The following is a 19,745-nucleotide window of genomic DNA, read 5'->3' on the forward strand; positions in this document are numbered from 1 at the left end:
GCCTTTCTCCCTTACTGCATTTAATATTCTTTCTTTGTTTTGTGCACTTAGTGTTTTGATTATTATGTGATGGGAGGTATTTCTTTTCTGGTCTAGTCTATTTGGTGTTCTATAGGCTTCTTGTATGTTTATGGGCATCTCTTTCTTTAGATTAGGAAAGTTTTCTTCTACAATTTTGTTGAAGATATTTATTGGCCCTTTAAGTTGTCTATACCTATTATCCTTAGGTTTGGTCTCCTCATTGTGTCCTGGATTTTCTGGATATTTTGTGTTAAGAACTTTTTGCATTTTGCATTTTCTTTGACAATTGTGTTGATATTTTCTATGGTATCTTCTGCACCTGAGATTCTCTCTTCTATCTCTTGTATTCTGTTGGTGATGCTTGTATCTATGACTTCTGATTTCTTTCCTAGGTTTTCTATCTCCAGTGTAGTCTCCCTTTGTGATTTCTTGATTGTTTCTACTTCAATTTTTATGTCCTGGATGGTTTTGTTCAATTCCTTCACCTGTTTGGTTGTATTCTCTTGTAATTCTTTAAGGGATTTTCGTGTTTCCTCTTTAAGGTCTTCTACCTGTTTACCTGTGTTCTCCTCAAATTCTTTGAGAGTATTATGTCTGTCCTTCTTAAAGTCCTCTATCATCATCATTAGAAGTGATTTTAAATCTGAATCTTGCTTTCCTGGTGATATGGGGAATTGAGGACTTTCTAGTGTAGGAGAACTAGGTTCTAATGATGCCAAGTACCCTGGGTTACTGATGCTTATGTTTTTGCACTTACCTTTTGCCATCTGTATCTCCTTAGTGCTACCTGCCCTGTCCCTGACTGGAGCCTGTCTTTCCTATTATCTTGGTTGTATCAGAACTTTGTGGGGCGGGTGTAACTACTGGAGTAATCGCTGGAGCCCAAAATCTGCTCAGTGCTCAAGTGCAGACAGGATGCTGCCCAGGTTAGAGCTCTGGGAGCCCTGCTTCCTCTGGGTTCTTAGAAATTGGGGGGCAGAACTGCCACCCAAGATCTGCTCAGTGCTCTGGCCCAGACCAAAGGGAATCAGTGTTCTGGGCCGGGAGTGACTTCCTGGATCCTTGTGGTTCCCAGTTACTCTCTGTTTGGGGTGAACGGTGCTGTCTGCTTACCTAAGATACTGCCTGAGTTAGAGCACCTGGTATCCCTGCTTCCTTTGGGTTCTTAGAGATTGGGGGCAGAGCTGCCACCCAAGATCTGCTCAGTGCTCTGGCCCAGACCAGAAGGAACCAGTGCTCCAGGCTGGGAGTGACTTCCTGGGTCCTTGTGGGTACTAGTTACTCCCTGTTTGGGGTGAACGGTGCTGTCTGCTTACCTAAGATACTGCCAGGGTTAGAGTTCCTGGGAGCCCCACTTCCTCTGTGTTCTGTGTGATTGGGGGCAGAGCTGCCATCTTGGATCTGCTCAGTTCCTGGGCCCAGACCGGAAGGAACCAGTGCTCTGGGCCCTAATATCCACTTTTAAGTAAATAAATATTATGTTGGTCTTTCTGGGTTTGGGTTGCCTCACACAGAATAATATTTTTCCAGTTCTATTCATTTGCCTACAAATTTAGAAGGCCATTTTATTTAACAGTTGAGTAATAGTCTATTACATAAATGTACCTTTTAAATTGTATTCCCTTGATCTCATTCATTTGGTTTATACCGCTACTTAGAATTAGAAGTACTGTATTCAATAGATATAGACAGCTTTGTCTTGTCCTTGATTTTTAGTACAATTTCTGTGAATTCTGCACCATTTATTTTGATGTTAGCTAACGGCTTTCTGTAAATTGCCTTTATTATGTTTAGGCATGTTACTTGTATCCCTAATTTTTTCAGGCTTTGATTTGAAGGTGCATTGAGTTTTGTCAGAGGTTTGTTTTTTTTTTTTCAGCATCTAGTGACATGATCATGTTTTTTTATCTTTTTGTCTGCTTATGTGATGGATTACATTGATGGATTTTTGTATATTAAACCATTCCTGCATCCCTGGGATGAATCCTACTTGATCATGGTGGATTTTTTTCTAGCCCTTAATTCTAGACTAATGTCTGCTTTTGATGTTGAGATTTATATCTTGCATGCAGCACCCATTTTTTTTCATTTACATTCATTTTTACATATATTCTGTTAGTCTGTTTTTTTATATTGGGGACTTGAGTAGGTTAGCAAGAGATTTCAATGATTGTTAATTTCTGTAATTTTGTTATTGTTGTTATTTGTGGAGATGGTGGTGTTGAGTGTGTGTGTGCATGTGTGCATGCTTGCATGTGTGTGTATGCTTGCATGTGTGTATGTGCATATGTGCTTGTGTGTGTGCATGTTTGTATTTGTAGTTCCATTCTTTTGCTTTTTTGTGAGTGATATTATTTTCTGTATTTTCATGAGTGTAGCTTACATTTTAAATTGAAATTTTTTTTCTAGTACCTTCTGTAGGGCTAGGTTTGTGAATAGGTGTTGTTTAATTTTAACTTATATTTATTTTTTCATCTATGGTGATTGACAGTTATCCTGGGTGTAGTAGTCTGAGATGGCATCTATGGTCTTTTTGAGTCTGTAGAACATGTGTCCAGGACCTTTCATGTTTTAGAATCTCCATCGAGAAGTCACATGTAATTCTAATAAGTCTGCATTTATATGTTACTTGTCATTTTCCCTTGCAGCGTTTTAATATTCCTTCTTTGTTCTGTGTGTTTAGTATTTTAATTATTATGTGGTGAAAGAATGTTTTTTCTGGTCTCATTTATTTTGTATTCTTTATACATTTTTACTTTTATAGGCATGTCCTTTTTTAGGTTGAGAAAAAAATTCTATAATTTTACTAAAAATATTTTCTGGACCTTTTAGTTGGGAATCTCTCCTTCCTCTCCTCCTCCTCCTCCTCCTCCTTCTCCTCCTCCTCCTCCTCCTCCTTCTCCTTCTTCTTCCTTTTCCTTCTCCTCCTCCTCTTCCTCCTCCTCCTCCTCCTTCTCCTTCTTCTTCCTCTTCCTTCTCCTCCTCCTCCTCCTTCTTCTTCCTCTTCCTTCTCCTCTTCCTCCTCCTCTTCCTCCTTCTTTTTCTTCTTCTTCCTCTTCCTTCTCCTCCTCCTCATCCTCCTCCTTCTTCACCTTCTTTAAGATTTATTTATTCATTTTAAGTATGTGAGTACACTGTTGCTTTCCTCAGGCAAACCAGAAGAAGGCATCAGATCCCATTACAGATGGTTGTAAGCCACCATATAGTTGCTGGGAATTGAATGCAGGACCTATGGAAGAGCAGTCAGTGTTCTTAACCTCTGAGCCCATGGTTGAACAGAGGATCTCTACCCAAGTTTGAATCTGGACTTCTGATTGCTAGGGGTAGCCTCTGATTACACAGAAGGTCTCTTACTGAGAAGCAGTTGAGACACAGTAATGATGGTGGCTTAGGTATTAGGGATAAGTTGGATGGAACTGAAAGAATGAGAGGGATCCATGGATAGGCAGCCTACTTGGGGTTATTATGACTTGTGTGGCTTCTGGTCAAGCAGGGTGTCTACCTGACTTGGGGAATGGGACATGGCAATGAGGAGTGGAGGGAGACCTGGGGATAGAGTGGGTGAGCACCCAGAATATGGAGGATATTTCCTAGTGGCTGGACTACCCAGGCTTCTGAGGGCCAGTGTGATCTGTGGTCAAAAAGGGGCCATCTGTCTGATTTGGAGGCTGAACCACAGTGATGAGGTGGGGACAAGGCTTGTGGGTAGATGGGTGGTGAGAGGGTGGGTGTGGTCAGTAGGCAGGCAGCCTACTTGGAGTTCTTGAGGTTGGCATATTTCTGGTCATGGAGGGGGCAGAAATCTACATTTTTGACTACTGAAAAATGTTCTCCATACTTATAAGCTGAACCACCCAAAGCATTATCTCCTTATACAGTAGTAGTTGCTATATATGAATCTTACTTCTGCCTACAGTAATGATAACAGTCTATTAGGAATGAACTGAATAGACTTCTCCAACTGTATCCATAATTTCCTTAATATCTTGTATTCATCAAAACTCTCAACTACTTTTATCTGTTTTTTTTTCTCTTTTGGCTTTTTCAAAAACAAAACTGTACACTGACCTTTAGTATTTTTCTACTAACGTACTTGGCTATTAAAACTTCAAACTTTATTCTTCTTACCACTTAAAGTCTTTCATCATGAACTGTCATCTAAGTGAGGTAACCCAGACACAAAAGAACTCCTCACATGGTATGTACTCACTAATAAATGGTCAAGGAATGGAGCGACCCACCTATCTCAACGGTTTTTTTTTGTTTGTTTGGTTGGTTGGTTTTTGTTTTTGTTTTTCCCAGAAATGTTTCTGTCTAAAGGAAGAACAGGAAAAAAGTAATGGAACAGAGACTGAAGAAAGAGCCAACTAGGGAACAGCCCCACCTGAGGATACATCATGTCTGCAGACACCAAACCCAACACTGTTGCAGTGGTCAAGAGGTGCATGTGGACATGAACCAAGTGTGGCAGTTCCTGGGGAGGTCCACCCAGCAACGGATCAATGCAGAGGCAGATGCTTGGAACTAATCAGCAGGCTGAACTCAGGAAACTTGGTCGGGGAGTTGACAGAGGGACTGGAGGACCAGAAAGGTATTGCAACCCCATCATCCAGTTTTCCCAGAGACTAGACCACCAAACAATGAGTGCACTGAAAGGGATCTTTGGCTCCAGATACATATGTAGCAAAGGATGGCCTTGCCCGACAGCAACAAGAGGGGAGGCCCTTGGTCCTGGGGATGTTTGATGCCCTAGAGTAGGGGGATGCTAGACTGTTGGGAAGGAGAGTATGTGTGGGTGGGAGAACACTCTCATACTGGCAAAGGGGAGGGGGAGGGCAGATGTAGGATGGGGGTGTGATGGAGGGATAACCAGAAAGTGGGATATTATGGGATGGGGACTTGGTAGAGGGAGTAACTGGGAAGTGGGATATCATTTGAGATGTAAATGAATGGAATGATTAATAAAAATTTTTTAAATGTCTTCCATCATTTTAACCAATGTGTTAAGAATTTCCTTACTGAAGAAGATTTTGTCAATAAATGAGGATTTACTTTTATGAAATATGTTTTTCTATACTCGAGTTTCATATTTTACTTGAATTATTAAACATAAATGGTGAAAGTTCTCTGGAAAATGGAGATGTTTAATCAAATTCTGTAGTTTTCAGACTAGACTGAACATAACCATACATGTTAGATAATACATGTATAATATATGTTGTATTGCATAAGCAAGAACTATGTACAGAGAATATCAGAGGGCATGTCAACAGCTCCATTCCTAACAAAAATGTGTATTTTGTACTTCCTCCTCTTCTTGTTCTTCTCATTCTTATTCCTGTTGTCCTTGTTTTCCTCCACCATCACCACCACCTTCTCCTTCTCCTCTTCTTTGTTTCAAAGTAGATTGCATTTGAAGAAATGGCTCAGTTTTAGCATATAACACTATTGATTGTTCCCATGAAACTAAGATATTCTATAAGTTTATTGAGGTCAGATTTTATGAAACTACAGATTATATGGTTAACATGGAGTACAGAAGAAATACAAAAAGTCTGTTTCTGGAGTATCTGCTTAATTTGTACTACATAAAATACACTGTTATTTCCCTTGTTTATTGAATTTGAGTCTAGTTCCTTTTCATTTTTTTCTAAAATCTAGATTTTGTTGCTTGTTCTCTTTTTGATTTTTTTTTAAAAAAATGTAGTGGTTATTATAGTAATATACTGTCATATAACTCTTTGCTTCAAAAATGTGGTTGTGCTGCATTTTCACTTTGATTTGCTTGGAGGCATTTAATATTTTTCTTCATTGATCTATTCATCATGCAGTGTTCTCTTGTCTAAAATTACTGAGTTCATGTAATTTCTAGAGATTGTTTTGCCATTAGTTTGAGGGTTGATTACATTGTGGTCAGATACAATAGACATAGTTATTTTGATTATTTGAGATTTATTTTGTGTCCTAGTGTGTTCTATTTATAGAAACTTACATAGGCTAGAAATTTTATTCTTTGATTTGCTATTTGGAAGGAATATTCCATAAACATGTTTGGTCCATTTGATGCATGATATAATTTAATTTTAATATTCTCTGACCCAATGACCTATTAGTGCAAGTAAAGTTTTAAAGTAACTATTCTTACTGAGTTTGTGTTAATCTGTGTCTTAAAGTTCAATATTTTTCTTTTCATTAAGTAGTCACTCCAGAGATTTATTTATACATATTTAAGCTTGTAGAATCGTCCTGATTAATTGTTCTCTTGATTAGAATGAACTAGTCTATGTTTATTCTTCTGATTGATTAATTTTGGTTTTACACTTGGTTTGTCAGATACTAAGATAGTAATGTTTGCTTGTTTCCAGGTGTTAATATTGTGAGATCAAATTTTGATCTTTTCACTATAAGCTGGTGCCGTTCTTTTAAGCTATTTTGTACTGGAAATAAAAATATGTGGTTTGTATTCTTTTGTACTATTGTAATTGCAATTATTATCATCATTATTTTCAACTAACCACGTCTTCTGATTTAAGGTCACCAGTACTTAAAGTTATTTCTGTAAGTGGTGTATTGTTTCCAGTTGCTTTGCTGCTGTTTTTTCTGTTTGTGTTTAAGTTTCTAATGGACTATAGAAATTAATAGTTATAATCAGTTTTGTTTTTCTGAGTTTCTTGGCTATATTTTTTCTCCTTTAAAGTCCTCTTTCTGGTATCTTTTGTAGGACTAATCCAGAGGACATAGAATATTTTATTTTTGATTGTATAGATGTATTTATTTATTCTTCAACTATGGCAGATATTTTTAATAGATAAAATGATCTTGCTTAGTCTATATAGTCTTTTCAAACTCAGAACACATTACTCTAGGTTCTTATGTCTTCTAAACTTTCCCTGAGAAATTAGTTTTTCTGTTGGACTGTCCTTCAGATAGATATATATATATATATATATATATATATATATATATGTGTGTGTATATACAGATATATATCTGTATATACAGATATATACATATATACATATATACATACATACACATATATATACATATATACATATATACATATATACATATATGCATATATATGCACATATATGCATGTATATACATATATATACATATATATACATGTATATACATATATATACATATATGTATATATGTATATATGTATATATGTATATGTATATATGTATATATGTATATATGTATATATGTATATATATATATATGTATATATGTATATATGTATATATGTATATATGTATATATGTATATATGTATATATGTATATATGTATATATGTATATATGTATATATGTATGTATGTATATATGTATGTATGTATATATGTATGTATGTATATATGTATATATGTATGTATGTATATATGTATGTATGTATGTATGTATATATGTATATATGTATATATGTATATATGTATATATGTATATATGTATATATGTATATATGTATATATGTATGTATATATGTATATATATGTATATATATGTATATATGTATATATATGTATATACATATATACACATATATATACATATATATATGTATATATGTGTGTGTGTGTCTGTGTGTCTGTGTGTGTGTATGTCTGTGTGTGTCTGTGTGTATTCACTTTCCATCTCAAACTTTCAATACACAGTTGTGGGGTGGTGGGCTGTGAGAGGCAACTGGGTACCTGGTTGAGCACAGGCTTTGACGTTGGAGAACTTCAGGGATGGCTGGAGATAGACCTTGCTCCTGGGCCCCTGGCTCCTTCCACATAGCTACTGCCCCTCACACAGAAAGGTTTGTGGCCATAGGTCACATAGCACAGGTAGAAGGCTTAACTACAGGCCACAGAGCCTCAAGACAGATCTCTATGCTAATGAGATACCTAAAGGCCAGAGGGCATAGCCCACTAAGCATTCCTTCCCAGACCCTCCTCCTTGCAAAAGGTATTTTATCTCAAGCCCATACTGAGAATACAGGGTATAGCTTCATCCATTTTCCACCATGACAATAAATATCTTAAGACCATACCTTAAGACCATGGACTATCTTCTTTGGGGCCCACCTTGGGGAACTGTGGAGAAGGTCTTCAACTAAAGAGCCACGTTCTAACCTTCCACCAATGACTTCTCTATGTTTCAGCCATGGATGCCACAAACTCAAGCCAACCAAGGCCAAGCCAAGCGAGTTGCAGTGACCAAGAGTCTCATCTCTGCACCCAGAGCTTCTCCACCTCCCCTCTTTGGCCATGGGGGTAGATACAGCTTGTACGACCCAACTAGACCCTTGTGAGAGTCCAAGGCCTGAGACCAGTCGGTTCCTGGCCACCTCCTGGCCGGGGACCCCCAACTCAAGAGCTCTAGCCACCTCAGGACTCCAGACTGTGTTCCCTCCACCCTGAATGGAGTCCCACAGCTTCTCACAGCCCACCATCTGCCTGGCACTGCATGAAGTGAACACAGTCAACTTCCTGCACCTCTGCCTCTATGAGCCACAGCCCAAGCCCCTTGGGGACTGCAGACACAGGACCCACAATTCAGCCCAATAGGATCTACACGAATGAGCACGCTACAGCCCAACCAGTCCTGGTTCTGTTTATCTAGTATTTCTAATATGCCTTGGGGAGTATAGTTTCTGGTACTATTTGGTATTTTGTGTATTTCTTGTACCTGTATTAGATGCAAGATTTAAAATACTTTTATTATAATGTAGAGCTCATATTAATGAAAGAGTAATGACAAATCCCACAAGGACTTAAACTAAGACTAGTTAACTCAAAAGATAAGCAAGACTGACCAACCCATTGCCAGAATAACCAAAATAATGAGAGAAGAGAGTCAAGTTAATAAAATAAAAAGCATAAGTGTATATAGAAAACTCCAAATAAACTTGTAATACTATAAGACAATATTTTAAAACTTATTATTGATCAGTTAGAAAACCTAACATAATTGCAAAGATTTCTAGATACATCTGAACCATCAAATTTTAGCACAAAACTGATCAGCAACTTAAACAAACCACAATATTGAAAGAAGTTGAAACAGTAACAAGATGAGAAATGTCCACTGTCCCCACTCCCTTTTAAAATCAGCTTTGAAGTATGATCCTGGCATGAGAACTCGTATGCAAATTAATGAAATAGGATAGAAGATGTACATCCAGTTAGTTACATATAACTTCAACCACCTGATAATTGACAAGGATGGCAAAAATATGTACTAGAAGAAAAAGAATCTTCAACAAAAATGACTGAATTAACTGAGTATTTATATGTAGAAGGATTAAGTTATAACTGTACTTATATCTTGCATATAAGCTCTCTATAAATAAATCAAGGACATCATTGTAAAATCTAAACCATTGAAACTTCTAGAATAGAAAGGCAGCAACATAGAAGATACAGGTACAGCAAATGACTTTATAAATAGAATTCATTTTACACGAGAATTAAGTCTAACAGTTAACAAGTGGGGCATAATAAAGCTGAATGATTTTGTAGGCACATAAATAAACAATCAAAGGAAGGAGTCCAGGGATTGGAAAATAATAATTATCACACTAGTTAAAGAATTAATATCTATAATATATAAAATACTCATAAAGAATCAATAAAAATTACACCAGTCCAAAAAATGGGCTATAAATATGAACAGAGAATTCTCAAAAAAAAGAAACAAAAAATTTCAATAAATATCTCAAAACATCCCATGTCATTAGAAATCAGGTCATTGTAAATTAAAACTGGTATCTTAACTCAGTCAAAATAGATTATATAAGGAGGATGACTGAGGAAGAATGCTGATGAGGTTGCAGATAATCATAGGATTGGAAACTGCTAAAATCATTATGGAAATCAGTACAGATACTCTACGAAATGACTCACCTATAGAATTCCCTTAAATTTACTAAATGCCTTGGTAATCTCTATCAAGATACTTGCTTAGCTATATTCATTCATATAAGCAATGGGTGAATGTGTAACAAAGATGGGACATATATAAACAATTGCCTTTTACTCAACTGTAAAGAAAAACAAAACCATAAAACACGCAGGCAAAAGGAAGGAACTGGAAAATATTTTATGGAGCAAGGCAACCTAGACTTAGACTAATGCTGCATGTTATCTCTTCTTTGTATTTCTGAGCTATGAATATTTAGATTTGAGACTATAACCTGTATACTAGCAGAGGCAAGGAATTAAGGTCTATCAAATGAAAAACTGAAAATGTCTTCTGAGCCCACAAAAGTTAATCAGTATTTCATAGCTATGACTTTGTCAATATTGGGATTTTAAAATTTACATTTTGTGCATATTTTACAGATGATATAAAACTATTTTAATAGAAGAAAATAAATGTACTTTAGATACAATCAGCCCCATAATACAATAAGGTTTCTCTCCCTTCCTGTTATTCTAGTTCACTTTGATTTATTAGAGAATTTAAATTTCTTATCACATAATCTATATACAGGATTTTAAGCATTTTTGTTAAATTTTAGGTTTCTAAGTGAGAGAAAACATAATATTTGTTTTATTGGGCTAGTTTTAATAAACCAACACGATTGTTTTCAACTGCATCAATTTCCCTGAAAAATATGTGTTCTTCATTTATAGTTTTAGAAAAAAATCACCTGAATAGATTTGCAAAACTATTTTTATATTAATTAACTTGGTATGAACCTCTGTATGTATTCAAGAAATGTAGAAATACGGATTAGCCAGCAATAAATCATTGAAATCATAAGTCAGTGAGGTTACCAAGTTTTATGGCTTCTAATTCTGTATCTAATTTTCTAAAAGACAAAAAATGAAAATCCAGAAGAAAGGGCTAGAAACATCAAGAAACTCTTTATATTTTATTATACACCATGTGCTTTTCCTTACAGAGGAGGAGGGGGGAATAATAATACTAAATAATGTGAATATGAGAAGAAATTGAAGACAGTCCAGAGAAGTCTTGTCTATACAAGGTAAAGAACATGTGGTATATGTCAAAGATGGTCCAAAGAAAGATAAGCATTCAGATGATTATTTTTGAAGAAAATTTTAAAGAAATTAAGAACCATTTAATAATTGTTGTTCTCGGAGATATTAAACTTTTTTAAAATTTTGAAATACTTGGGGATGGTGTATATCAATCATAATCATGTTGGCTTTCAGAACTCTGTAAATTATGTGATCAGTAGTGTCTGTCTTTTATTAATGATCACAAATATTCCAAGTTTTATAGTCTTAGCAGGAAGGTTCCTAAAAACACCAATTCCTGACTCCTACAAATTGACAAGTAATAATATGTCCTAAGTATTAAATTAGTTACAAAATGTTTTGGTTGCATGTCTAACTTCTACTACTTGTGAAGCATTTGATTGAAATGTGTTGATGGTATATATTGGTGTTATATGAAATCCATAATAGAAATTTTGACCAATTCCCTAATGAGACTTTTAGATTTCTGAGAGCTACTTTTTATTTTTAAATGAGACAACAACAACAAATTCAAAGGATAAAAATTTAAAGGATGCTACATGATATTTCAGAAGCACATCACATGGAAGAAGTATCAGCAGTTTTCTTGTTTTAACAAGTAGCACTTCAGGACGTTGAGATATATATCAACCTTCTTAAAGTCATTGTCTAGGCAACTGATCGTGCTGTAAAAAGAACGAATGCGAGCATCTTCACTGTCGGATTGCAAGAGTGGCAGTCTGGACCAGGCAGGGTAGTTCCTTTCTTCATCTGCATTCTGAAGCTGATCATCAAAAATATATTCAACTATCAATCATATTATAATACCTTGGTGCCTATTCCTTCTAAGTGCTAAATGAATTTGTAAGAAGTTAGAATTGTCAAAATTAGCTAAAATCAGTGATGCTGGTGAGGGTAGCTAAAAGAGAAAGGTTTGTTGCTTGCCTTTCTTGTCTGATCAACTACATTCTTACAGAAGTTGATAAATGGAAAATCAACAAACAATCTATGTTTGATTTTAAACATAGATTTGAGAAAAGAATAATGAAGGGATAGGTGTTTATTATATCATGGAAGGATTGTCCCTTTGTCCTTAAAAGTCCATGGCTTGATTTTTTTAATAGGTCCTGGCATTGAAATATTGTCCATTTTTCTTTTTATTGAAAACAGATTATTTTTCTCACATAGCTTATTTTTGATCAAATCCATCCTTCATATAATATGAATATTCTTAATCTGAGGTGCAGGGATTTTTATACTTGATTGTTTAAAATGTGAATAGTCATGGGATGATGGTGCTGATAATACCTGCTCAGGTTCTTAGGTGTGTGTCTTGGTGTCTGATTTTTTTTTTTTTTGGACCAGGAAAAGTACTGTCCAACTTAAAATGAGAAACACTTATTTTTTCCTGAGATCCCTATGATATAAGGTTCTGAATAAAACTCTTCTCAAACAGTTGGAATTGGCAGCATCCAATTAATAGTATGGCTTTTAGCTATTTGGATGCCAAAGTTTTTTTGTTTGTTTGTTTCTGTTTTGTTATTTTGTTTGTATGTATGTGTGTGGTTTTTTTCTTAAAGTGAACTGATTCAAAACTCTATTCTTGCTCTGTTCACCTCTTTTATAAGAAGAAAAGTGAAAAGACATGTATGGGAGTACTTACCATGGTGCTAATGAGGGAATTAACCCCTTTCTGGAGTGCTTCAATCTTTAGCTTTATGTCTTTGGCTTTGGAGAGGATAGTACCAGGAACATTTTTCATGGTAGATATTTCCTTCACTAGATGATCCAGAGGGCTTTCCCAGGCTTCCAAAAACATGTGCCCTGATTTCAGTAGAGCTTCATACTAGGTAACCACATTTGAATAATATAATAGAATTAGATAATACAGTTTTCTTCAAAAGACTGAAATAAACTTCCCCCTTTTTATTCAAATATGTATTTACAATCTTTTGTAGTTGTATAAGTTCAACCATAGAAGTATAAAATTTAGTCATTGCATTGTGAAGTAGAATTCTAGAGTGAATTAAATTCAGAAAATTCAATAGAGTGCTTTATGAAGTTTCTAGAGAAGTGATGACTTTCATGAAATATAATCTTGATTTTTATCATTTCCTTCATTATTTTATTATGCTTTGAATAAGAATTAAAGTGACACAAAATGTTTTGCCATTAAGCAGAAAATGGGGAAACATTTTAATTGCACAAATGTATAAGGATGTATGGTAATTTTTAGTCAACATAAGATGGTTTATGTAGGAATTCATAAGTGTAAGATGATAAAAATAATAATTAGCACAACCATGATACATAAACTTGTAATCAGATAGCAGGATGGTAACACATTGCTGAATATCATACAGTATATATTGTATTCTTTTCTTTAGTTGTCTTTTATTCATGCCACAGGTGAGGACAATTAGGAATCAATATTTAGGATTAGAAACGGAAAGAAAACCATATATTTAATACTTAAAAGTCAAAATGAGATAGTGAGCTAACTGGTTGCTAATACAACCAGTTCTGTCAACACAGGGTCCGTTACTAACATATGATAAATACAACTGCATCATCATTGTTTAAGCCTGCATCAGTATGTTTTTAGCCTTGAATTTCAATAGGAGTTTAAAAGTCCCCTACAGAATAGTATGAACCATAGAATTGGTGGGTAATGGAAAAGGGTTCTCTCACTGTGGACAATTTATAGATACATGAAAATGTTACTTGGCACATTTCACTTACAAGTCATCAACTTTGCATTATAGTTATCTTTTTATTATATATTTGGTCTCTATTTTCCCATATAAGTGATTATCATGCCTATACGATACCTTTAATAACTTATAATATAAAAAAATTCAATGAACATTTTCAAAGTTTTGGTGGAAAGTACATTGTGTGCAAACTCACATGTGTGTGCTTAGCTTGTTCCTTGTTTTCTGGATTAGGGAGGGAAGAAGTGTGGCATCTCATGAGGCTTTTGTCTTTGAGCCCAGGCACATGAGCATAATGGTTTTCCTGAAATTGATGAAATATTTAGTTGAGAGTAGAAGTTGTGAAAGAGTCAAATGAAGAGAAAGTAATGATTTTAAAGTGAGTACTAAAAACTGAAACTAATATATTACATAAATGACCCTGAAAATTATTTTAATTAAAATTCAATTACATATTTTCTCCTTCCTTTTCTTCTCTTCAACCCCTTCCATATTCTTTCTCTCCCATCATCCTACTCTTACTCCATCTTAATTCTTGGCATCTTTTTAAAATTTATTTTTTCCTAGCTAGGGTTTCTTTGTGTATCCTCAACTCTCTATAAAGAGCTCCGTACACCAAGCTGGCCTAAAACTCAGAGATCTGCCTCCCAAGTGCTGGGATAAAAGGTTTGTGCCAACACTACCTGATCTCTTAGCATCTTTTTATTTGATTATTATTGTTTTACACACACACATACATTCCATATACATGAGGGTACACCTACACCAATGCCTGCTGAGTCTGTATATATATATATATATATATATATATATATATAGAGAGAGAGAGAGAGAGAGACTCAGCATACATATGTATAATATATATATATTATACATATATTATATATAATATATACACAAGTATATATATATATATATATATATATATATATATATATATATACTTGTGTATATATTATTTCAAGGATGATCATTTAGTATTGTATAGCCAAGTAAGGTGTTCATTCCTGGGGAAGACTTTTAGCAACACTTTAACCTTTATCTGTAGTATGTTTATATCCATCTAAATTTCAAATTTTCCAGTTTCCTTTTTACTATTTGCAGTCTTTCTAGATGTTGTGATTTGTCAAGCAGATACTAAAATCAGCAATTCTCTTAATCATCAATTCTTTTAGGAAACATTTCTAACAAATGCCACACTGTACAACATTTCTTGCAAATACCTTCGCACCTACACAAGAATACCTTACTTAGGTCATTAGGAATGCAGAAAACTATTGTGTTGGTCTTGACTAAATAAGTCTTAAACCATGCACAGATTGTACTAGAGAACATAAGCCATGAGTGAACTAAAATGGAAACATATTTAGCATTTTCATATTACTCAGCAGTCAATTATTTCCTGTATATACTCCTCCATCTTTATTGTTTGTAGTATCTATTATTGAAAACTAGTATTTAAAGTATTATTTAATATTACCATTAATGAGTTATTTGATAGGTTAAAGGATTTGGGGGATGGTCTTGATGATGATCCCCACTGGAAAATTTAAATGATAGAAACAATAACATGTAAAATGAATGCTAGAAAGAATAGGCTTTGCAAGCATTGAGCCTACTTCTCACATCTCCTCTATGTTCAAAAGTCATATATTGTGACTTCATTGACTAGAGTAGAATTTCTAACATATAACCTTCAAAGTACTTCCATTATGAAGACCTAACCATTTACCCAGCATATACCAGACTTTGTTATTATTAAAACAAATATCTTGGAATTCATTATAAATAGTTCATAACATTTGGAAATCTGAAGAAAAATTATAAATATTCTTGCTTTCCCTTTCCCCAGTGTCTTTAAATCTACTTAATTCTTGCAAGTCACTGCAATGGTTTCTCCTTTATTACAATTTTGCAGTGTGTAATGGAATGGGATAGGCAAGAATGGCGGAATAAAGTACGGAGGGGAAGAGAAGAAGAGAAAGAAAGAGAATATTGAAATGATAGCTAAAAGTAGAAGCTATTTGAGAGGTAGTATGGGAATCTATACAGTATAAGCTTCCTAAAACATATACATATATGAAGGCAATCTAATGCAATTGACAACTAATTGAGGAGACCGAGCCTCATCTGACTTCTTCTTGTCACCAAATGAAGATTTCTATATAAGTACTGGGTTGTATCTAATTGAATTATTGGTCAAAAGGGTTGGAAATCATCAAACAACCCAAGATGTACTATTGCCAAGAATATAGCTTGTTCTCCACATACTAAAGGCAAGGTCCCATTGCTAAAGACAACATCTACACAACTCATTGAACATGAAAAAGTTGAGTTGGTGACTCCATAGAGCCTTCACTCATGTGTGCTAGCATCTTTGTCACAGGAAGGTACTCTGCACACTATCAAAAGAGAAACAAAAACAGCAACTCAGCTACAAACCCTTTGATATAAAATGGAGTCCCGCCTATAAGAGATGCTAGAAAAGCAGTGATACAAAGGTTGTGGAATTAAATAATCAATACCTGATTAAGGAAAACTCCAGAAAATATTAAGCCCATACCTAACACTGCTTAGGTGACCAAAACCCTGAGACTGGATAGCCCTGAGACCTAGGCAAAAATCAAATGTCATTCTTCTAGAAACAAAAACAAACTAGCAAAACCAAAGAAAGCTAGAGAAATAAAATGACAGCTAATGCCATTCTTCTATACTCATAGATCAGTGCCTTGCTCAGCTATCATCAGAGGAGCTTCCTTTGCACAAGAAAAAAGATAGACACCCACAGACAGAGAGCATGCAGAGCATGAGAGATCTTGAAACACACATCTCTAAATGGGATGTCTCCACCAACTCCCTGTACTTAGAAGTCATGGAAACCTGAAGAATAGGTGATATCTATCTACTATAGTGGGAAAAATATTTTCATTAAAAGGTAAAGTAGATGATAGATAGACAGACAGATTGATTGATAAAAGATAAAAGTAGCCTATTAGATAAAGGAAAAATGAATCAACATTTCCTTTGTTATATTTTGCATGCCTTTATGTTGTAAAAGTAAATAAAATAAATGGTGAACCATAGGTACACATTAAAATAATTGTGTTTCAGCTAATATCCTACATGTTATGCAAGTGTTGTCTTTTTGGCCCTATAGTTCAGTAGCTGCTGAGTTCTTCTTGAGGGAAAAAAAATGCTTATTTGAAATGCAGATTATGGTGCTTTCTGCTTTAGGCTATACAGTATATCAACCATTGTGATCCAGACTTGATTTGGTAAGAAGCCAGAAGTCAGTGGGGTACTTACAATTTCAGTGGACAGTTCTGAAACTTCTATACTGATGTTATGAGACAAACTGCCGGCTAATTCAAATGTGTCTTCAAAGAATGTAAAGCAACGAGTATTCCTCATTGCACACATGGGCACTGATGCTACATTCTTCCACAATAACAGGCTGGTCACCAAAAGTAGGAGCAGTATCCCTGTTAAAAAGAAGTAGAGAACCCTCTCTGAGATACATTTTTGTGAGGTTAAAAGTCATCTTGTCAATAGAAGTTTTCTTGTGGTCACAGTGGCCTCCTATGAAGAAACTTGTTTTTGTTGTTTTGTTTTGCTTTTTATCACTGTGAGAGTAATGAATAACTTACAATGGGAAACCTAAGTTAAGTAATTTTCTTATCTTCTCTGTTTGAGTCATGAATGTTCTTTTTACACTTTTTAAAATCAGACCCAAGAGTACTCTGCATTCTACAAACACTTGTAGCTTAATTTGAGTGAAAGCAAGGTGCTGAAGTCCTGTTCAGACCATTTAACGTCCTGTGACTCGCTGCTGATTTTCAGTAGTAAGAGGTAAGTCATGAGTTTGTAGAACATTTTCTAGAAATATTTATTTAATCTTATGTATATATCAGCATTTTACCTATACTTGCATAGGTTTGGCATATCTACATCTGTTGTCCATACAGGCTAGATGAATGTGCCAGATCTCTTAGAGTTAAAATTACATATAATTGTGAGCAGACACAAGGTGCCAAGAAGTGAACACAAGTTTTGTTCAATAGCAGCAATGGCTACCACTGATGCAGGCCCTACATTTTCCCTAATAGTAGATGGGGCACCAGCGTGATAAGAACAGCTCTGTGGATTAGCTTTATATTCAAACTACATGGGAATAAACACACAACTGTTTACTAATTCTGACAATGTAGAGAATTGTGTCAATACATTATGCCATAGTCTAAAATGGATATTTCTGTATCATAATGTCACATATTCTTCTTTGTCAATAGATGCCTACTTTGTGTAACACAGTTTTAACATTTTATATCATGACCAAGATTGGTGTCATCATCAATTTACTTTTGAATAATGGATGCATCAGTATTTAGCAGCTTGAGTATGATGAATCAACATGTGTTTATTACAAAGAAAATTCTATTAATTTAGTGACACTGCTCAGAAAAAAATTCTGATGAACAAAACCATTGATAAATAGAATTGAAAATGTGCAACTGAAAAGTAGAAAATTGGTAAATTTTACTCACAGGAAAAATCTGAACACACACACAGAGCGGTGGTGGGAGAAGGGGAAGAGATAATCTTCTGGTTTTTAGCTATAGTATTTTAGAAACTTAGCCAGAGCTAATTATTTTATTTTATCATTTAATAAAATCCAATGTATGCTTGTCAATTCATATTACTTGTAAATGAGTGAAAATTTAAGCAATGGTACTTGCCATTTTTTCTGTTACTTAAGAATTCATATTATGTTTTGATATTCACTCCACATTCCCCAACTCTTGCCAGCTCCACATCCCCTTCCTCAGCCACACATCTTTGTGTTGTTAAAAAAAATTAAGATCAATTTGTACCTTCAAGTATTCTTGGAGGTGTACTAGATCCTGATCAAGTTACCAGGAATTACACATAAAAACATGTCCTCCCCCTTCCAGCAGCTTAGAATTGCCAATAGCTTCAGCTGTAGAAGACTGTCTAATGCCCCCTCTATTCTGATATTTGATCATGCATGAATTTGCACAGGTTTTATGCATGCTAAAAGTGTATTTTCCTTGAATAAAAATTTTTAGGCTATATAAATATGCATTTGTTATTCTCATTGACTTATCCCTGGAATAATAACGATTACATCATTCTAGTCAAGCAACTCATAGTAGAGAAAGAAGAATCAGAGTATGTTGCTTTTTCTTTCTGCAGTTGTTATAAAATCTAACTTATGGTTTCATTACAGTTAAAAGCCTCAATATCTGCAGTTTTGCCTTTGTAAAAGTGATCATTCCATATTCTGGAACATTCTTTGTCATTCAAAGTTGTATTGACATATAACTTTCTACCAATAAACATCAATAACATTCCTCTTTTCTAACTTAGTTCAATCAAGACAACAAAAAATTTCTCTAGACATTACCATATAATTTCCTCGGTAGAAGGCTCCCCTTTGAGAACCACTGGTCTAAGAGTTACTAGTTACTGTCTAGAGAGATAGTTTGAAAGTATTTCTCAACTTTATCTGTTTTACTTCTTTGGATCATGCATTAATGAATATCAATTCACTTCATATACAGAGATAATAATGACAGAAAGTAAATTTTCCAATCCATCTTTTTACAATAATGAAATGATTAAGGTCAATCTGAGGAAGTTCAGAGAAGAGCAACTTACAGGAACTTGGTTGAGTCAAAGACAGCTGCATCTCCGCAGAGTCCCGCTGCAGCTTGGCTGCTGATTCAGGAAAGCCGTTTAGCCAAACTCCTGTCTCCAGTTAACTTTCCACCTCCTATATAGTGCAGCACATCATCCCCAGGGCCACACACTGCTAGGGGGCAGGAAGAAGCAATGTCTGGAATCTAAGTTGAGGATACCATTACTCTCACCCATCATTAGATAATAGCCTCATTACAACAATGATTAACCTTGGTATATAGGCATTCTTTACTTCATTTTTATGCCATGACTATGGTCCAAGTTATGTTGTAAATCACCAAAACCATATCTGACCCAAGAAGACTGAT

General features: G+C 34.9%; 1 protein-coding gene across 2 annotated transcripts; it reads right to left on the reverse strand.

Moving 5' to 3' along the window:
* Positions 1-11,597: 11,597 nt before the first annotated feature.
* On the reverse strand, positions 11,598-19,426 carry LOC117713906 (prolactin-2C5-like). Of its 2 annotated transcripts, none has more exons than XM_034510442.2 (5): positions 19,396-19,426; positions 17,023-17,198; positions 13,913-14,020; positions 12,666-12,848; positions 11,598-11,780 (listed from the first exon to the last, which is right to left on the reverse strand). In XM_034510442.2, exons 1-5 carry the CDS (start codon positions 19,424-19,426, stop codon positions 11,598-11,600), a joined length of 681 nt encoding a protein of 226 aa, XP_034366333.1. The 2 variants fall into 2 exon arrangements, with proteins under 2 accessions (XP_034366333.1, XP_034366332.1); XM_034510441.2 differs by having other exon boundaries at positions 11,598-11,786.
* Between the last annotated feature and the right edge of the window lie 319 nt (positions 19,427-19,745).

This window comes from Arvicanthis niloticus, chromosome 8 (assembly GCF_011762505.2).
Source record: "Arvicanthis niloticus isolate mArvNil1 chromosome 8, mArvNil1.pat.X, whole genome shotgun sequence".
Classification (NCBI taxonomy): domain Eukaryota; kingdom Metazoa; phylum Chordata; class Mammalia; order Rodentia; family Muridae; genus Arvicanthis; species Arvicanthis niloticus.

Excerpts from the sequence above, each read along its gene's own strand:
- LOC117713906 (XM_034510441.2), bottom strand. The coding sequence starts at position 19,426 with ATGCAGCTGTCTTTGACTCAACCAAGTTCCT. Across the intron at positions 17,199-19,395 it reads TTTGACTCAACCAAGTTCCT|GGATACTGCTCCTACTTTTG; the intron begins GTAAGTTGCTCT and ends TCTTTTTAACAG. Across the intron at positions 12,849-13,912 it reads AACAAGCTAAGCACACACAT|TATGAAGCTCTACTGAAATC; the intron begins GTGAGTTTGCAC and ends GTGGTTACCTAG.